Below are 19,455 nucleotides of genomic sequence, written 5' to 3' on the forward strand. Positions count from 1 at the left end.
ACGTGGAAATCACTGTGTTTCATATATTTTATTTTTCTCTCAGTATGTGAGGGAGCCAACAGTAGCTGCTTATCATTTATGTTTCTGTTTAAGGGAGGGGAACGGCCAGGTATCCTAAAGACTATGACGAAATAGCAAGGGTTTTATAGTTACAAGATCTGAAATAATTCCATAATAGGCTGCAGGTGATATTGTGATTGAAATTTAAATTGTGCTTCCCCTTTTTAACAAGCCTGGATATGATCTCGTGTAAAAAGCCTATTAAGCATTATCACTTTAAATAGATGTCAGGCAGCGAGTAGGAAATGATCTAAATTAGCATGGTTAAATGCTGTATAATGCGTTTGACATTTGTTCTTTGAGCCACAGATAACTCAAATACTTTCCATTATCTTTAAAAAAAATAAAAAAGCCTAGTCCTGTTGCCACCAGAGGCTAAGCAATGGTTGTGGGGACTTCTGGCAGACGTAGGGTGGAGGCAGATAGGAAAATAACATAAGAAAAAAGCAGAGTATGAAAATAGGTGTAAGGGAGGTGAAGGAGAAAGAGAAGCAGCAGCTGCACAACATAAGGAACGAAGCACGGGAATAAGTGCCTTAGATCAGTGTCTTTCACACTTTTTGGACTGAGGCCTACAGTTAAATACATTTTTACCCAGTAATCCAGTACACATGCACATAACAAAGCTTCCATGAAACTATGCTTATTTACTCCTATTACTTGCAATGTACCAATGTTTTCTATTCTGTTTTATTTTCAAAAAGTAAAAAGCTGATTAAGAATAATAATGGCTTGCAACCTGAAGTTTGAAAACGCGGCTTTAGATAATGTCACCTTATTGGGTAACATTCTTAAATGCTCTTTGGTCATAACAGCTTTCCTACCTTGGGAAGACTCGAGAACGTAATTCCTTCACAAAAGTTCTAGTTCCAGCCTGCACTGGTTTGGAACCATCATCAATTTCTGTGTAGTCATGCCTGTGCCAGTTCCTCCTCTTTTTCACTGGAATTTTAGAAGATTAAAAAAAGAAAGCATTTTTGTAACTGGTGGTACTATGTACTTTCTATAATCAATTATAGTCTATATAATCAGAAACAACAATTGTCAAGTACAATAATACTCACATTTTTTAATGCATTTCTAAGGCTGAAGAAGTAAAATTTAATGCTGCAATTATAGGCAATTAACTGTGGGTTTTAAAAAATCTTTTTATTTCAAAAATGATTTTAAAATTAAATCAACAAATTCAAATTAGCAGATTGAGCCTTTTATAATATCCACATTTACACATATAAAATCTCACAATTATTTAAAATCATGATTTTCACTAGAACATTAGGTCATAATACGATTTTTATGGATCATCCAAATCATCCCCTCAGGACAGGGCCTTTGATCCCACGTCGGAAATCTATTTTAACAGCACAGTTCCCTTCTCTTTTATGTCAAGATTTATTCCCAAAATAAGCATGGTTACACTGACACAAAGAATAGCAGGTGACTGCATCATAACGAAAGGAGGACAAGTAAGATGACAGAATAAATAACTTATGGTCAGTTCTAACACTCAGATCCCGTGATTCTACAGCTCTGGGAGGCTACAATCTTTTTCCTTTTTTAAATTTATTTTTTATTTATTTATTTTTGGCTGCATTGGGTCTTCGTTGCTGTGTGTGGGCTTTCTCTAGCTGCAGCAAGCGGCAGCCACTCTTCGTTGCGGTGCGCAGCCTTCTCACTGCGGTGGTTTCTCCTGTTGCAGAGCACGGGCTCTAGGCGCGCAGGCTTCAGTAGTTGTGGCTTGCGGGCTCTAGAGCACAGGCTCAGTAGTTGTGGCGCACGGGCCTAGTTGCTCTGCGGCATGTGGGATCCTCTGGGACCAGGGCTCGAACCCGTGTCCCCTGCACTGGCAGGCGGATTCTTAACCACTGCGCCACCAGGGAAGCCCCGGGAGGCTACAATCTTGAATAAGCACAGCAACCAAAATCAGGACACTTGGCTTTGACTCCTAGATTAGTCATAACTTGCTCTGCAACCTCGGGCAAATCTCTTTAACATGTCTGGGTCCAGTTTCCTCAATGTGGAAATGAAGGGAATGAGTACAGTTTTTCAGACTGTGTTGAGGAACCCTTAATAAAAGGGAAGGTGGAGAAGAGGCTGAGGTAGGAGCTCTGGACCTCATTCCTCTCTCCCCCAGAGGGGCACCACCTACATGTCTTTTGTGTGGTATCAATGTAAGATTTCAGTTTTACTTTTTTTTTTCTTTTAAGTTTGAAAATCACTTTTAAGCCTAAAACCTCCATGATTCTGGGAAATGTACTGACGTCTATAACTTACTTGGAATGAATCAAAAAATAAGGTGGATAGACAGTGGGACAGTTACACAGACAGATATGAGATAGAGCAAGTAATGTAAAATGTTAATAGTGGAATCTAGATGGTGGGTTTAGAGGTACTCACTGTAAAATTCTTTCAACTTTTCCTGTATGTTTGAACATTTTCATAATAAAACCTTGGGGGAAGGACACAACTCTATGAGTCTAAGTTATTTCAAATCCTTCACCTTACAAAGATCATAATAATAAAATAATGCTGGATCCTCATATGGATAAGAAGTCACACTAAATAATCAATAGGGGTGGAAATCAGGCTTATTCATATCTAAGAGTCTAAAACAAGATTCTCAAGTAATTTATGGCAGTCAGACCCCCAAGATGGAAGAGAGTAAATCCCGTTTTTTAAAAACGTCACGGAAAAACTGACAATCATTAAGCAACCTTCTTAGAAAATACCATTAAGGTGTCCTTTGTGTGTTACTGTTTTTTTTTTCTCACTTAAAATCAATTCTAAAATTCAAGGGTATTTCATTCCAGGCATTTTTTTCCCTACAAATATATAGATACATAACCCCATTTTATTTTCAACTGGGATCATAATGTTTACCCTGTTTACCTTTCTTATCATGGGCATTTTCTCCTTATTAAATATTCAAAAACAATTTAAAGGCAGCCTAGAATTTTAAGATGTAAATGTAGATGCATCTTTAAATAAAGATGAAATTAATATTAATATTTATATACATAAATCTGTTTCTTGCTATATATTGCAAGCCTGCCTCCAGAAAAGTGGTAAGTAACTCACATTCTTACCAACATGTATGAGCAGCCTATTTGAAAAGCCCCAGGTCAACAGTGGGAGGGAGCGAGGGAAAAAGAGAAAAAGAGGGAGAAAGAACAGACTGCCCATTTGAAAATAAACGATGATGTTACACTGTTTTAATTTTCATTTTGGCGGAACAGATTAGAATTCAAACAGATTTGGGATTGGACAGCTATGGGTTCAAACTCCAGCTCTGCCAAATAGCTACATGAAAGACCTAGTAAGATAATTTTTCTCACATCAAGGTGTTACAAATAGCAAAAGAGAAAACATAGGTCTAGTCTTTCTTAGCATAGTGCCTGGGGCAACCAATAAGCTGCCAATTACTTTTCTTTTCTTTTAAATGTGCTGACTTGCAGGATGTTAACAGAAGGCTACACTGTCCTGTTGGGCCAACATCCTTAACACATAAAATCAGTCGCTGCAAGAGCTGACTGAATTTCTTAAAGGAAGGAGGCCAGTGAAAGAATATTTTAATAGTGGTCATAGGGAATCGAGAGAGAATTTTGAGTTTCGACTGCATGTGCCTGAGGAGCACTGAGAATATGTGTTTAAGTATCAGGCTGGGTTTTTTGACACTGGACCTCGAACAGAGTTCTTAATTCCCATTAGGAGGGTAAAGTCTAAATTCACCATACTTATGGATATTATACTGTCTCGATGGTATCTGTAGTAAGGATTCCTGGGGAGCTCTCAAAGAAACAGGAAATCGTTGGTGGCAAGCAAAAGAGGCTTAAGACCAAAAGGTATGACCCAAATTAGGGGCAAGGGTGAGGGGTGAGGGGCAGTGGAGTCTTAAATCAAGATAAAACAGATTCCTGGATCTTGGGCATTTTCCTAAAGGTACTTAGAGTTGGACTTTTGCCCAGAAGACAGCCAATGCCTGATCTTACGTTATTCAAGGGTGAGAAGCATACGACAGGGCAAGCAACAGTCAAGCTTCTCTCTGAAGTATTGTTATTCAAAATGCAGGTCATGATCCATTATGGATTGTGAAATCAATTTAGTGAGCATGACAAGCTTTTAAAAAAATTAAATCATATAGGAAAAAAGAAAATAGAGTGCATTACATTAGTAGTGTTTTCTTTTTTTAATATTTTTTTTTAACGTGGACCACTTTTAAAGTTTTTATTGAATTTGTTGCAATATTGCTTCTGTTTTATGCTTTGGTTTTTTGGTTGTGAGGCACGTGGGATCTTAGCTCCCTGACCAGGGATCGATCCCACACCCCCTGCATTGGAAGGTGAAGTCTTAACCACTGGACCGCCAGGGAAGTCCCTGCAATGGTGTTTTAAACACTACATTATTCTGATTCATAGTAACCCCTTTAACATTTCATGGAAATTAAATTCAAATTATTTCATTTTGGGGTTATTTACTTAAATTCTAAATTGAAACTTACATTTTAGTTCTGTTTCCCTTCTTGACATAACAACCTAGTATTATTTATTTCCTCAAAGAATTACACTTGGTCAATAATTATTTCAAGTTATATACTACATACTTCAGTGCTACACAAAATAAGAACCTTTAAAAACATTTATATTAACAAATTAGTCAATTATACGTGTAACAATTTTACCAATTTGCTAACCTCAAATTTTATACTGTGTAACTAACAAAAAGGATAATCTGTATTTTACAAAAAAAATTTTAATACATTCATATAGCTTAATTTGTTAAATCTCTTAGAAAGAAACTGATAAATTTTTAATATTTCTAACAAAACAGATAAGCAGTCAGTTGCTCCTAAGTCTCTTTTGAAAAAATCACTTGCCCATAACCTCAGAAAAAAATTTCTATTTTAAAAAAGTATTAGGAGAAAGGCTGCATTCAAAATAAAGAGGTTGGGCTTCCCTGGTGGCGCAGTGGTTGAGAGTCCGCCTGCCGATGCAAGGGACACGGGTTCGTGCCCCGGTCCGGGAAGATCCCACATGCTGCGGAGCGGCTGGGCGTGTGAGCCATGGCCGCTGAGCCTGCGCGTCCGGAGCCTGTGCTCCGCGACGGGAGAGGCCACAACAGTGAGAGGCCCGCGTACCGCAAAAAAAAAAAATAAATAAATAAAGAGGCTGTACAGGCTACCTACATCTGACCCAAGTGTGTATCAAGGTATGTTCGGGAAAAGTTCAGTTCTAAAATGACTAAGTCTACAGTTTTTCTCTTTAATTTTATGAACACAAAAAAGCTAGCATGCAGTCTAAATTTTTAAGAAAAGAAATAGTTACAATCCAAAGACTTTAAAATCTCTTCTCTACTCTCATATTTGTACAACAATTAATATTCCCATCGATTCCTCTAAAGCATCTGTAAAAGGCTAACAATAATATCATTTTGTATGTGTTGTTGGTGTACTCCAGAGGACGCGTGAGCTTCCCTGCCCATGCCCTCACCCCTCAAGAAGAAGAGTGCAGGCAAAGACTTGGTCTGGCCTCTGCCTTCCGTGGGACAGGGACTGTGGGGAAGTTGCTTCCATCACAGAGGATAGCTGGGCAGGACTCTAGGCCATACTCAACAGCATGACCTAATTCAGACAACAGAAGTAGTACTTAAGCATATCAGTGCCCTAATTTTCTCCTAAAAGTATAATGCACGTGTGTGCATTAAAGTCTTATCCTATACTGTTCACTGTCACAAATAGTACTGGAAGATTTTTTCTTCTTCTTCCAGTTTTATTGAGATATAATTGACATACAGCCCTGAATAAGTTTAAGTTATACAGCATAATGATCTGACTGACATACATCATGAAATTATGACCACAATAAGTTTAGTGAACATCCATCATCTCGTGTAGATACAAAATAAGTGAAATAGGAAAAACATTTTTTTTCCTGTGATGAGAACTCTTAGGAGGCACTTTCTTAACAACTTTCATAAAGAACATACAGCAGTATTAATCATATTTATCGTGTTGTACATCCCTAGTGCTTATTTATCTTATAACTGGAAGTTTGTACCTTTTGACCATCTTTATCAAATCCTCTCCACCATCCCTGCTTCTGATCACCATAAATCTGACCTCTTTTTCTATGAGTCTGTTTATTTGTCTTTGAAACATAAATGACCAACAACACTATGTTAGTTCCTAGTACACAACATACTGATTCAATATTTCTATACACTTCAGAATGATCACTACAGTAAGTCTAGTTACCATTCTTTTTTTTTTAATTTATAGAGATAAAAACAGCCAGAATCAGAAAATTTTTACTTTATTGCATTTCGCACATTGAAAGCTTTGAAAATATGTATTTGAGTTTGGGGGCTTTGCACTGGCAATTAAGAAGGATAGTATTTTTTTCACTTCATGTTTTGACTTGTTAAATAAGTTATTTAATAATTCAAACAAAAACTGTATTCTCAACATCTTCAGAAAAAGCTTCCTTATAGTTCTTGGTGGGTATAGTATAACTAGTCAGAGTATCGTTAAAGTATTGTCATGTACATATTAAGTTCTAAACTTCCATTTTTATTTAAGCGTCTAGTACTTACTCAAGGAGGAACCATGGAGAACTGCACAGTTGGGACAGTGATACAGGTCAATGTCCACAGCATGATGTTCTTCTACTCCAACACAGCTAAGATAAAGAGAAATAAAGCCAATGTGTAAATCAGGTGAAGAGTTTCACTTAACTGTAACAGATTGGTTAGAATTTAGCTGAGAAATGTGCAACCTCCCCAATAAACTTTGTAAAGTACAGAAACACATGCAAGAATAAATTTAATTCTCTTCCTTACATACTTGCTGAATAATTGTGGGGTTGAATATGCGGGAAGTGATTCACTACTAGCAGCAGTAGAGACAGCAGAAGTAACATAATTATAAACCATAACACCCTCAAACCATTATGTAAATACTACCTGTTATGGACTAAATGTTTGGGTCCCTCCAAAATTCACATGCTGAAGCTGTACACTCCTGTGTGACTGTATTGGTAGATAGGGCCTCTAAGAAGGAAGCAATTAAGGTTAAATGAGGTCATAAGGATTGGAGCCTTAATCCAACAGGATTAGTGTCCCTATAAGAAGAGACACCACAGAGCTCACATACCCCCTCTCTCTCCTCTCTTCTCTCTCCTCTCCTTCTCTCCTCCCTGAGCAGACTAAAACACCACTTAACTTTAAAATATGGCTGTCATCAGCAGAGGTGATTAGTAAATTTGGGTAACATCACTGACGTGGTGAGAGCACTGAGTCTTAACAGTTCTGCTTTAGGTCTCATATCCCTAATTAACCAGTTAAATGAGTCTGAGGCACTGTATATGGAATACTCCATATCATGGATTATACAGCAGTAGCACTTAAATAAAAATAAAGTTTAAGGGACCCACCTAAGAACTGATAAAACTACATAGTGACATCTTGAAAACAGGAGTAGTTCATCAAAGAAAGACCACAGCAGCTTTGCTCACTTCCCAAATAACTTATTAGGGTAAAAATTTATACATGTTTGTACTCCCAAAAAGTTTCAGAACAAAAACACAACCATAACTAGTACTTGAAAAAGAACCAAAGCAGACCTAACACAGAATTTTGGGGCATCAGTTGACAGGTGTAACAGTGGAAGAGAAAATTAGTGAAATGGATGACAGGCATATTATTCAGAATGTAGCAGAGAGAATAAGACAGTGGGAAATACAAACAAGACTGCAAGACCCATGAAGGATAAAATGAAAAAGTGTATAACATACATTTAACCACAGCCTCAGAAGGTAAAGAGGGAATAGGGGTAGAAGCAATATTATGAGCTAACAGTTAAAAATTTGCAGAAATAATGAAAGACATTGATCTCCAGATTTAAGAAACCCAACGTATCCCAAGCAGGATGAATAAAAAGTCTACATCTAATCACATCATAGTAAAACTGCAGAAAAACAAAGTCAGAAAATTTCAAAGCCATAAGAAGAAAAAAAGCACAGGTTACTTGCAAGGATGAAAGACTTCTCAAAGCAATAATGGAAACTTGAACACATTAGAATATCTTACATGGGCTTAAAGAAAATATCTGCTAACCTAAAATATTAACCAAGCATTCAATATTCAGTTAAAATGTGTTTCAAGAAGGAGGGGGGGTAAGTATTTGTACAACCAAAAACTGAGAGTTCACCTCCAGCCAACCCACAGTAAAGAAAATGCCAACAGATGTACTTCTGGCAGAAGGAAGACGATCACAGAGAGGTCTGGGATGCAAGAAAAATGGAAAAGCTAAGAAAAGTAGAGTAATAAATATGTGGGTAAATTTACATAAACACTGACTACATAAAACAAATAATGTCATGTGAGGTTTAAATATATATACAAAGAGCTAAAACACATGACAATAGCAGCATTTGAGTCAGGAGAGGACAAATGGAGTTACAGGGTCCCAAGGCACTTATACTAGAAGGAAAGAGAAGGTAATGATTACTGTTAGACTTCAATAATAATGAGTTGAGGACCCCTATTATAATTTCTTGGGAGATAACTAAAAGAACAGAAACAGAGAGCATAGCTCCCAAACTAGTTGGGGGTAGAGGGTGATTAAAAAGAGGAGGGGAGGAAAAAGAGAAAAAGAAACAAAATGACCAAAATAAGGTATAAATTCAAATATATCAGTAATTATATTGTATGCAAACGGACTAAATGCTCAAGTTAAAAGACAGATTATATGGCTGGACTTAAACAATACAATTTGCTGGTTATAAGAGACATAAAACAAGGATACAGAAAGACTGAAAGTAATAGGATGGGCAAATAAATGCCACAAAAATAGTGATCAAAAGAAAGTACAGCTATATTAAGCAACACAGAATCTAAAGCAAAAAATATGAGATAAACATGTTTACTTTATAATGATAAAAATTTCAATTCACCAGGAGGACAAAACAGTAGTGGAGATTTTGACAATTCTCTCAGTATCTGATAGAATAAACAGGAAAAACAAAAATCTATGAAATATACAAGATTTGAACTGCAGGATTAAAAAAACATGGCCTAATGAACATTTATAGAATCCTACACCCAACATCCATAGAACACACATTTCTTCTCAAGCACACATGGACCATTCGTAACAAGTGATCATATACTGGGCCACAATCAAATTTGAAGGTCTGAAATCAGAAATTCTCTGGCCACAGTTCAAGATAGAAAGCAATGACAAAAAGTTAACTAGAAAATCTTCATGTGTTTAGAAATTAAGAAATAATATTCTAGGGCTTCCCTGGTGGTACAGTGGTTGAGAGTCCACCTGCTGATGCAGGGAACGCGGGTTCGTGCCCCGGTCCGGGAAGATCCCACATGCCGCAGAGCGGCTGGGCCCGTGAGCCATGGCCACTGAGCCTGCGCGCCCGGAGCCTGTGCTCCGCAATGGGAGAGGCCACAGCAGTGAGAGGCCCACATACTGCAAAAAAAAAAAAAGAAAGAAAGAAAGAATATTCTAAATAACCCAAGTCAAAAGATAAATCATAATAAAGGCTAAAATTAATGAACTAATAAACATCTACCTCAAAAAGTTACAGAAAGAATAGCAAAATAAACCTTAAAAATACAGACAGAAGGAAAACTAAAAGAACAGAACTGATGACACGGAAAACAAACATACAATAGAGCACTGAAGCCAAAAATTGATTCCTTGAAAAGACTTGTAAACCTCTAGCAAGCTCAAGAAAAATGAGATAAAACATAAATAAACAATGGTAGGAATGAAAAGAGGAAGAAAACTATAGATTCTATACATGCTAAATGCAAAAGAGGGTATTATGAACAATTTTATGCTAAAAGATTAGAAAATATAGATGACAGGTAAACCTGGGTCACAAAGAAAAAAAATATTTGAAGAGTCCTAAAATTGTTACTTATATTAAAAATTATCCCTCCCTCCAAAAAAAAAAAATCCCAGGCCTCAAAAGCAAGTTCTAGCAAATATTAAAGAAATAAATAATTCCAATATTATATAAAATTTGCACCAGCAAGTAGGAAAAAAAGACTTACTTCCTAACTCATTTTATGATAGCATGACCTTGATACTAAAACTTGGAAAGGATGATACAAGAAAGGAAGATTATAAGTCACTCTCATTTATGAGCAAAGATGCAAATAGCAAGTTTGGTCTATCTCAGGAATGCAAGGTGGTTTTAACACTAAAAAATTTAATCTGTGAAATTTGCCACGTTAACAGATTAAAAGAAAAAAACATATGACCATTTAAAAAGAAGCAGGACAAGTATCTGATAAAATTCAACATTTACTTATGATTAAAAAGCAAAAAAAAAAAACCCTTAGAAAATTAAGACTACAAGGATACTTCCAAAATCTGGTAAAGGGTACTTATAAAACTCCTACGCAAATAAGACGAGAGCAGTCTCTTTGAGATAAGAACAAAACAATGCTACCACTTCTAATGAAACTTATCCTGGTGTAGTAAAATAAGAAAAAGAATTAAAAGGTATAGAGATTGGAAAAGAAAAAACAAAGCTGTTACTGCAAATGCTGTGGTTACACTTGTAGAAAATGAAAAAGAATCTGTGGATAAATTACAAAAATCAATAAAAAGAAAGGTTGCTAGATACAATACCAGCACATAAAAAGTAATCATATATCCATATACCAACATTATGAAGCTAAAAAATGAAATAAAACATCATCCACAACTGCAAAAAAAATGTCAAGTATGCTGGAATTTAACAAAAACTATGCAAAGACCCCTTTAAGGAGAATTATAACACATTATTAAGAGACTTTAAAGAAGACCTAAATAAATGGAGATATACATCATGATCATGGATTTGAAGTGTAATATGTAAAGATATTAATTCTCCTCAAATTGATTTATAGATTCAATTTAATCCCAGTCAAAATCTGTAGAACTTGACAGGCTGACTGTAAAACTGATATGGAAACATAAAGAACCAAGGATACGTAAGGCATTCTTGTGGGGCGGGGGGAGAAAAAAGCAAACTCTCTACCAGGTATCAAGACATATTTTAAAGTTGTAGGAATGAAGGTAATACAAAACTGATGCAAGAGCCCCCAAACAGACCCAGGCATATGTGGACACTTATGCAGCAAGGACAGACTTTTCTGTAGGAGGTCCTGAGACACCATTTATATATCTGTATGGGGAAAAAAATGAAGTTAGACACCTATCTCACAACATAAAAATTTATTCCAAAATAGATTAGAAACACACATGAAAACACACGTGAAAGGAAAACTACAAAGTTGTATAACATAAAATCAAAATATCTTTATGACTTTGTGGTAGGAAGTGTTGTCTTAATCAAAACGTAAAATGTACTATCCATAAGGGGAAAAACTGGTAACTTTAATTATACTAAAATATATAGTTCATTAAACTATAAAGAATGAAAGGATAAGCCAGAGTGGGAGAAGACGTTACAATAGAGATAACCACCAAAGGAATTACACCCACAGTATAATAAACTCCTACAAATCAATAGGAGAGGAGAGGGGAGGGGAGGGGAGGGGAGGGAAAGGAAAGGAGGAGAGAAAGAAGGCAAGAAAGAAGGAAAGAAGAACCCAGTAAAAAAAAAAAAAATGAACAAAAGATGTAACTAGGCACACAATAAAAGGAAATACAAGTGACTGATATACACATGAAAATATATGTAACCTCATAAATAACTGGAGGAATGCAAACTAAAACCACAATATGCTCATCATATTGGCTAAAACTAAAAAGTCTACTGATACCAAATGTTGAAGATGATGTGGAGCAATGGAAACTCATATGCCACTGGCTGGAGTAAATTTGGTACAGCCATTTTGGAAAACAATTTTGTAAAAGAACTGAAGAATCCTATATTCTATGACCAAGCGATTCCTCTTTTAGGTACATGTACCTTAGAGAAACTCATGCACGTGTGCACAAGGACACTATGCAGGAAAGGTTACAGAATCATTATTTCTAATAGTCCATTAACAGTAAAATGCATAAACTACAGTATATTCTCACAATGGAATTCTGCATAATAAAAATGAAAGAACTATCGACCCATGCAATAACTGAATGAATTATATGAATGTCAATATTATGTTAAAAAAAAAAGACAAGAATATATACAATATTTTCTATTTGTTCATAAAGTTTAAAGCCAGGCAAAGCTGAAGTACAGTGTTTAGGGATTAAACTATAAAGAAAAGCAGAGATAGATCGTAACAGTAGGATCACAGATTCCTCTAGGGAGTTGTGATCTGGAAAGGATTGGGGGGAGGTGTCTGGATCCTGGGTGGTTGTTATTACAAGGGTATATGTTTTATAATCATTCATTAAGTTATATATTTATGTTTTAGACACTTTTCTGTGTTCTTTTACAATTAAAATACTTTTAAGGATAAAATACTATCTACAATCATATAAAAAGATTAAGCAAACAAAAACCTTGAATTAATCTAACAACTACAGCAAAATATCAAAAAAACAATGTATCTTAAACATCTGTGGATACCCCAAAATAAACCTGTTCTCATTTGAGGACTCCAGTACATTTGCTTCCATAATGTCTTTGGGAGTCTGAGTAGAGTTTGATGCCATCAAGACAAAAAAAAAAAAGTCAAAACCAGTTGTCAAAAATAACATTTCCATTTGAATATTCAATCCGTGTAACTGAATCAAGTACTTGCAATTTACTTCTATAGAATGGAAATTTCTTTGGTTTTATCTGTCCAATTTAGATATACTTCATTTATTTCCACAGAAAGCAAAGGTGAATATGCTAATTGTTTAAAAAGTTTTTCTAACTGAAAAACTATATCAATTTCCAATCCAATAAAATAAACCTTATGCAAAATTTTTTACTTATTTATGTACAACCTACTGGGTCCATGGTTTTTTATAAGACACCCAAAAGGGTTTCTGTAACCCAAAGAAAAGGTTAAGAATCATTGGATAGTGTATTCACACTTCCCAATTTCAAAACTTACTTACAAAGCTACAGTCATCAAGACAGTATGGTACTGACATACAGATCAATGGAACAGAATTGAGAGTCCAGAAATAAACCCTTACCATTTAGGATCAACTGATTTTCAACAAGGGTGCCAAGATCATCCAATAGGGAATAGTCTTTTCAACAAATGGTACTGAGACAAATACATGCAAAAGAATGCAGTTGGACCCCCACCACACACCATATATAAAAATTTACTCAAATGGATCATATATGTAAATGTAAGACCTAAAATTATAAAACTCCTCAAATAAAGCATAGGAGTAAATCTTCATGGCCTTGAATCAGAAAATGGTTTCTTAGATCCAGCACCAAAAGCACGAGGGACAAAAGAAAAATAGATGAATTGGATGTCACACTACAATCTGAAGGCTTCTGTTTTCTCAGCTTAGTTTAGTGCGAGATAATCAGCCGAGTCTGGAAAGTGGTAGAGCAGTGTGAGGAAAGGAAATACAAAATAGTCGATCTGAGGAATGAAGACCAAGAAATAGTAACACTGCTAGGTAGCTCTAAGACTCCACCTGAGGTCTGTGATAATGAATTCCAAGTGAAATCATCTCTGCACAGCTGTGTGATTGTTTTCGTTTTCTTAGCAATGTTCAACCATGTGGCGCAGGCCCAGAGGAGGAGCTTGGGTCCATCGAGAGTTGGGGTTTTGCAGGCAAAGACTAGAAAGGGAGTTGAGGATATTTACCAGGGAGAAAATACAATGATGAACCATGAAAGCGAAACTGGACAAAAGGGGCATGAAGACAGAAAAAGGTAGTGAAAGATGGTGAGATGGTCTTAGGGGGTCTCAGTGTGTTCTCAGCACTGACTCAGTGGAAGGCCTTGAACAACCAATCTGTAAGAGGCAGAGATGATGCTCAAAGAATGGAATGTTCAGAATTTAAAGTTTCTGAAGTAGTGTAGTCTATGACAGTGATAAGGTACAAGTGTAATAACAGCAGGTTGCTAAAATGGAGCAAAGAAAAGGGTCCCTGGAGGTAAGTGAGAAGGTATCTCTACATTCAGTGAAACAATTCCAAACCACACTTCCCTGATTTTGGAAGTGAGGTTCATTAGGTGTCAGTAACAGGTGCTACTCCAACCAGAACAGAAACTCAAGACCACAGAAGCCAACTTGACGCTTCTAGAAACTCGTGGTTTGTCTCGTCATACCTTGACTATGGCCACATTCCTTATGCTTAAAAAGTGATGGTTACACCAAAAGAATTATTGAGAAAAAATTGTTGGATATACCCTGGAAAACCTAAACCAGCATACATCATAAACTAACATGAATATCTAAGATACATATATAGGTGATTCCCATAAAGCTTAGGGAAGAAAGAGAAGACAGGGACATTCCAATTAATTAAGGACACTTCAGCAAAACTTGGCTAATGATCCTCAAAGATCCACGGCTCCTCTCTACAGCTTCTGCTCTTCACTTCCACACTCACCCTCTATACTCTCTTTTACTAAAATGTCAGTGATATCCTCAGGTTTTGACCACTTCTAATCAACTGGCAAAACACTGATAGCTTACATTTATCAAAAAATTTCAGAACTTAATGGTAAATTTGGTAAATTAATAAAAAACAGTACATCTGATAAAGTAGTAAATCTGAAAAACAATCCTTTATATTAATCACATAAAATATAATTTAAAAAATCAAATTAAACATAAAAATTAAATGCCCCTAGACCAAGAAGGTTATTTCAGATCTTTGGACGGCACTAAAAGGAACTACTACATACATTTCAGTTTCTCTCGCAAAGGGAGGGATAACTTCTCCCATCCCTCAGCCCCCATTAAAAGAATTCTAGAGTCACTGTAGCTTTAACAGATATGTTAAGAGCAAATGCAGTAGGACACATAAAATGCAGAACTCTGAAAGCAAACTTTTAAAGAATAACTTTCAAATCCCCTTTAGTCTCTCACTCCATTTAGTTCTCTTATAAAACTTTCCTTCATATACAAATCGCTCCATTTTTTCCTAATGGCAAAATGTTCAATGTTTATTAGACCATTGGGAGTGTGTGTTTATGTGTGGGGGGGTTTCCTATAGGGGTGAAAATCTGACCTTTTCTGAATAGCTTCCATCTATAGAAGAACAGCCTCATTGCCATTTGGTGAGTGGGACAGTGACAACTTTAGCACTTTCTATTGTCTTAATCTTCTGAAATTGTTGCTTAGCTGGCTTTTTTTTTTTTTTTTTTTTGACACTTAACGAGAACAGAACTGAATTAATGACTAGCCAGAATTCCCTGGGATCTTCCAAACATTCTCTTTTTTCCGCTTGGATAATGCTCCCATTTATATTCCCTCCTCTTGGTGTTAGAAGAGTACGTGGCCAAATTCTTTAAGATCTTCCTGCCAGTGGACTTCATTAGATATTCCTCTTGCTTCAAATGTTCTCCCCATTCCTCACCAAGGAACCTTACACTACCTAGGCTTCAAAGCTCAACACAAATTCCTCCTCCTTGGTGAAACATCACTGGATCACCCCATAGAAAGTCCTGCAACATTTTATTCACACACATTTCCACTCATTGATGTCTAATATTGAGCTATTTTACACACCCTATTTCCTGAGTTGAGCTCAAGACTTCTCTCAGGACCACTTAGAGTGCCCTCTCAACATGATGATCCCAGTAAATTTCTGTTGATTATTAACTGTGCTGAAAACTTATTTTAAAACTGATCTGTTGTGGTAAAGTTATAAGCAGCTTAAAAAAAAGTGTTCTGCTTGAATTTTTTAAGAATTTGGTATGGGAACTAAAGGCAACACAGTTGGTAAAAAAGGGAAAGATCTTTCAGTGTATGAATTAGTAGATTTCTCATCTTTCCTGACACGGTAGTAGGATGTAGCAATGAAATTCATTCATTTAAAATTTTGCTTCAGTGCAAGTTTTCGCCTGTGTTTCAAAGTTCATCTTTCTACCCAAAGGCGATTTTTATGACTTCTTCATAGAGGACTGAGTCATCCATTGTGCAACCCTCAAAGCCTCACACTAATACCATCAAAGAGGATGTGAAGTGGCCTTTGAGATGAATTAACACCAGGAATACAGAGTGGTGGTTTATAACCTGCTCTTCATATTTCCTTTCATATCATAACTCTAGGGTCAGCTGAGGCCTTGGGACGACTATAAGCCAGGCAAGGACTGCCCAGTCTAGTTTCATGCCACCAGAAAAACAGGTGTCAACTGGCTTCAGTGGGATGCATAGATTTTGGAATTAGAAAGACTTGGTTTGGGGACTTCCCTGGTGGTGCAGTGGTTAGGAATCCGCCTGCCAATGCAGGGGACACGGGTTCGAGCCCTGGTCCGGGAAGATCCTGCATGCCACGGAGCAACTAAGCCCGTGTGCCACAACTACTGAGCCTGTGCTCTAGAGCCTGCAAACTACAACTACTGAGCCCGCGTGCCACAACTACTGAAGCCCGCGTACCTGGAGCCTGTGCTCTGCAACAAGAGAAGCCACCGCAATGAGAAGCCCACGCACCACAACGAAGAGTCCCCCGCTAGCTGCAACTAGAGAAAAGCCCGCGTGCAGCAATGAAGACCCGATGCAGCCAAAAATAGGTAAGTAAAATAAATAAATTTTTTTAAAAAAAGAAAGAAAGACTTGGTTTGATTTCTAGCTCCAGTAGTTCTGACTTTGAGCAACTTCCTTAATTCCTCTGAGCAGGAGTTCTCCTAGGATTAAATAGGACAATGTATGTAAATATGTAAAGCATATGGCTTAGCATATAATAAGAAATAATACAGTAAATATTATTAAGTAATGAATAGTAACCATTAATATTATTATGCTTCTATTAGGTACCAATCATAGCTTATGCAGCTCTGGGCTTATTACCTATGAGATTGGAGCCCACGCAGGAAATTTGGCTTTATGACTAAGCTTAATATTTTTTTCTTCAGTGATGCCTCTTCAGAGCACAATTAGACACTCAAATGGCTATTCTTTAAGGGAAAAAGAAGATAATTCCTTTTCAATTTTTAATTCCTTTTGACGGTTGAGTTCTCTGGAGTCAGTCTACCTATGTTAAAATCCTGGGCTACTACCTATATGTGCCGCCTTTGGGTAACTTTCTCTGTCTGTTTTTGGTCTCATCTGAAGGGATGGAGATAATGACAGTATCTCCCTCAAAGTTAAGAAAATTAATTAAGTTAATAAACATAAAATGTTCAGAATTGAAACTGTAGAACAACTGTTTTGGTGGTCCAAAAATCTTACTTTGCTAACCGGTATTAGTTTAATAGGTTGATATTCCTGCTAAAAGTACTAGGATGCCAACAGGCATTTCCACTTTTAAATTGCATTTTATGCAGTGTTTTAACCCTAAGATACTTTATCATCAATTATCAGCTAAAGCAAAAATTAATAATTTGCATATGAAATATTTTCACTGAAAATCAACCTGGTAGTTTTTTATTAAATCTGTGGTTCAGAAAAACCCAACTTCTGTTATTCTCTTGCTGACATGTAAAACTCTTTTCAAAAAATTAAGTGCTTTTCTTTACAAGTTAAGTATGGCATTGAAGATTTTATTTTTTGACACATTAAAGCTATTTACTGGCATATAATATGCTTAACTATATTTAATAAGGATTTTGAATGAAGTGCATACTCTGAACCAAGTTCCTTTGGTTCATAATAATCTCAGAAAATTAGATAGTTTTTCTACCTCTAATAGCCAGCTCATGTTTCCAACTGTCCTAGGGCTTCCTGAATTATTTCCAACCAGCTGACTCAAGAACATCTGTTAATAAGCGTGAGGGAGGACGACAATATAAAAAGGAAATGAACAAAGAACATGTAAGGAAAATAAGAGGGACTGAAGAACCAAGAGGTGAGCTCACTGATACAAAATGCACCCCTTAAAAAGCTGAAAATTCTGTTGACATGTTTCTAATAAAATTTGTTCCAAGATCAATGTGTGAAACATATACTTCAAATACAATTTACATGCTGAACATTATACTACTTGCCTCTAGAGCACAGAAAACATGCTTGTTCTTGTCCCTATCTGACACCTGAGTACACAGGGTAGGCAACATAAATGGTAAACGGATTAAAGTATCTTTACAAATAAGCATAAACAAACTATTATCTCAGGAAGGTAATAGTTTCCACTAGGATGCTCTAAAGAAAGAAAAGCTGCTTTAAATTTCTGAAATATCCAAAAAGCTAAGTAGATTTGCTTTTCACCACCTTGTGGTCGTTCCACGAGCTCTTCAATCTCTCAAACTAATACCCTCTTACTCCTCTTTAGGAATCTACTTTCTGCCGGTCCGGCTATGCCTGAGGTATGCCAACAGTGACTAAGGAACGCTATAGTGCAAATGGTGCCCAGAACATCTGCTATTTCATGAAGACAGACTACATTTCTACTTATAACCAGTGAAACAGCAAATAAATGCTATCCCAAAATGAATATTATGTGAGAATTTAATAAGAACTTTGTAAATCATCTTAGGGGAGAAAAAACTTGCCATGATGATAAAGGATAAACAGTAGCAATTACATAAACGTTTGCTTGGAAATGTTAAGTTAATAAAGGAAGGAATTAAAAACTGTGCCATCATTATATACATTACTGCCTTCACTTTTTTTTTTTTCGGCTGGGTTGGGTCTTTGTTGCTGCACGCGAGCTTTCTCTAGTTGGAGAGAGCGGGGGCTACTCTTCGTTGTGGTGCGCGTACTTTTCATTGCGGTGGGTTCTCTTGTTGCCGAGCACGGGCTCTAGGCGCGTGGGCTCAGTAGTTGTGGCTCGCGGGGGGGGGGGGCGCTCTAGAGCGCAGGCTTAGTTGTTGTGGCACACGGGCTTAGTTGCTCCGCAGCATGTGGGAATCTTCCCGGACAAGGGATCGAACCCGTGTTCCCTGTATTGGCAGGCGGATTCTTAACCACTGCGCCACCAGGGAAGTCCCCGCTCACAGAATATTTACTGACGGAAAGCAGAAATTCCAAGCACGTTAGGGAGGCATTAGTTTGGACTACTATCCTGGCTAATACCCTATCATACTCAAAATTAAATATGAATTTTGCAAGTATAAAGGGGCAGAAAATGGATGTGAGGAGGAAAAAATAAATAATGGGTGACTTTTTCTTTCGGGATCTTAGTTTGAAATATCCATACTTTTTGTCAATGAAAAAGGATGCATTATTCCTGAATGTTTGAGTTTAGTCGCAGGTATATAATCCCATTGTGCAAAAAACATCTCTGTTCATTACAGATTTATATACTATGCCCATTTATTCTGTTCTCCTTTCTTGTAGCTTCTAAGTATCCTTATGTTAACTTGAGTTTTCAAGTAGGGTATCTACTAAAAGAATACATAGATTAAATAG

At 36.6% G+C, this 19,455-nt stretch overlaps 1 protein-coding gene across 4 annotated transcripts in view; it reads right to left on the reverse strand.

The window, feature by feature from the left end:
• KDM7A (lysine demethylase 7A) overlaps nt 1-19,455 on the reverse strand; it is a 273,273-nt gene that overhangs the window by 231,836 nt on the left and 21,982 nt on the right. For 3 of the 4 annotated variants that reach the window (XR_014016730.1, XM_081244936.1, XM_081244937.1), the window contains exons 2-3: nt 6,649-6,734; nt 885-1,002 (exon numbers count right to left, since the gene is read on the reverse strand). Coding sequence is in view for 2 of the 4 variants with exons in the window: in XM_081244936.1 (XP_081101062.1) it covers nt 885-1,002; nt 6,649-6,734 (204 nt within the window). In the remaining 2 variants the exon portion in view is untranslated. Of the gene's footprint in view, nt 1-884; nt 1,003-6,648; nt 6,735-7,017; nt 7,492-19,455 lie in introns of those variants that run through there. The other variant, XR_014016731.1, reaches the window with a different exon arrangement.

The sequence above is a fragment of the Mesoplodon bidens genome (genome assembly GCF_964165515.1).
Source record: "Mesoplodon bidens genome assembly, chromosome: 9".
Classification (NCBI taxonomy): domain Eukaryota; kingdom Metazoa; phylum Chordata; class Mammalia; order Artiodactyla; family Ziphiidae; genus Mesoplodon; species Mesoplodon bidens.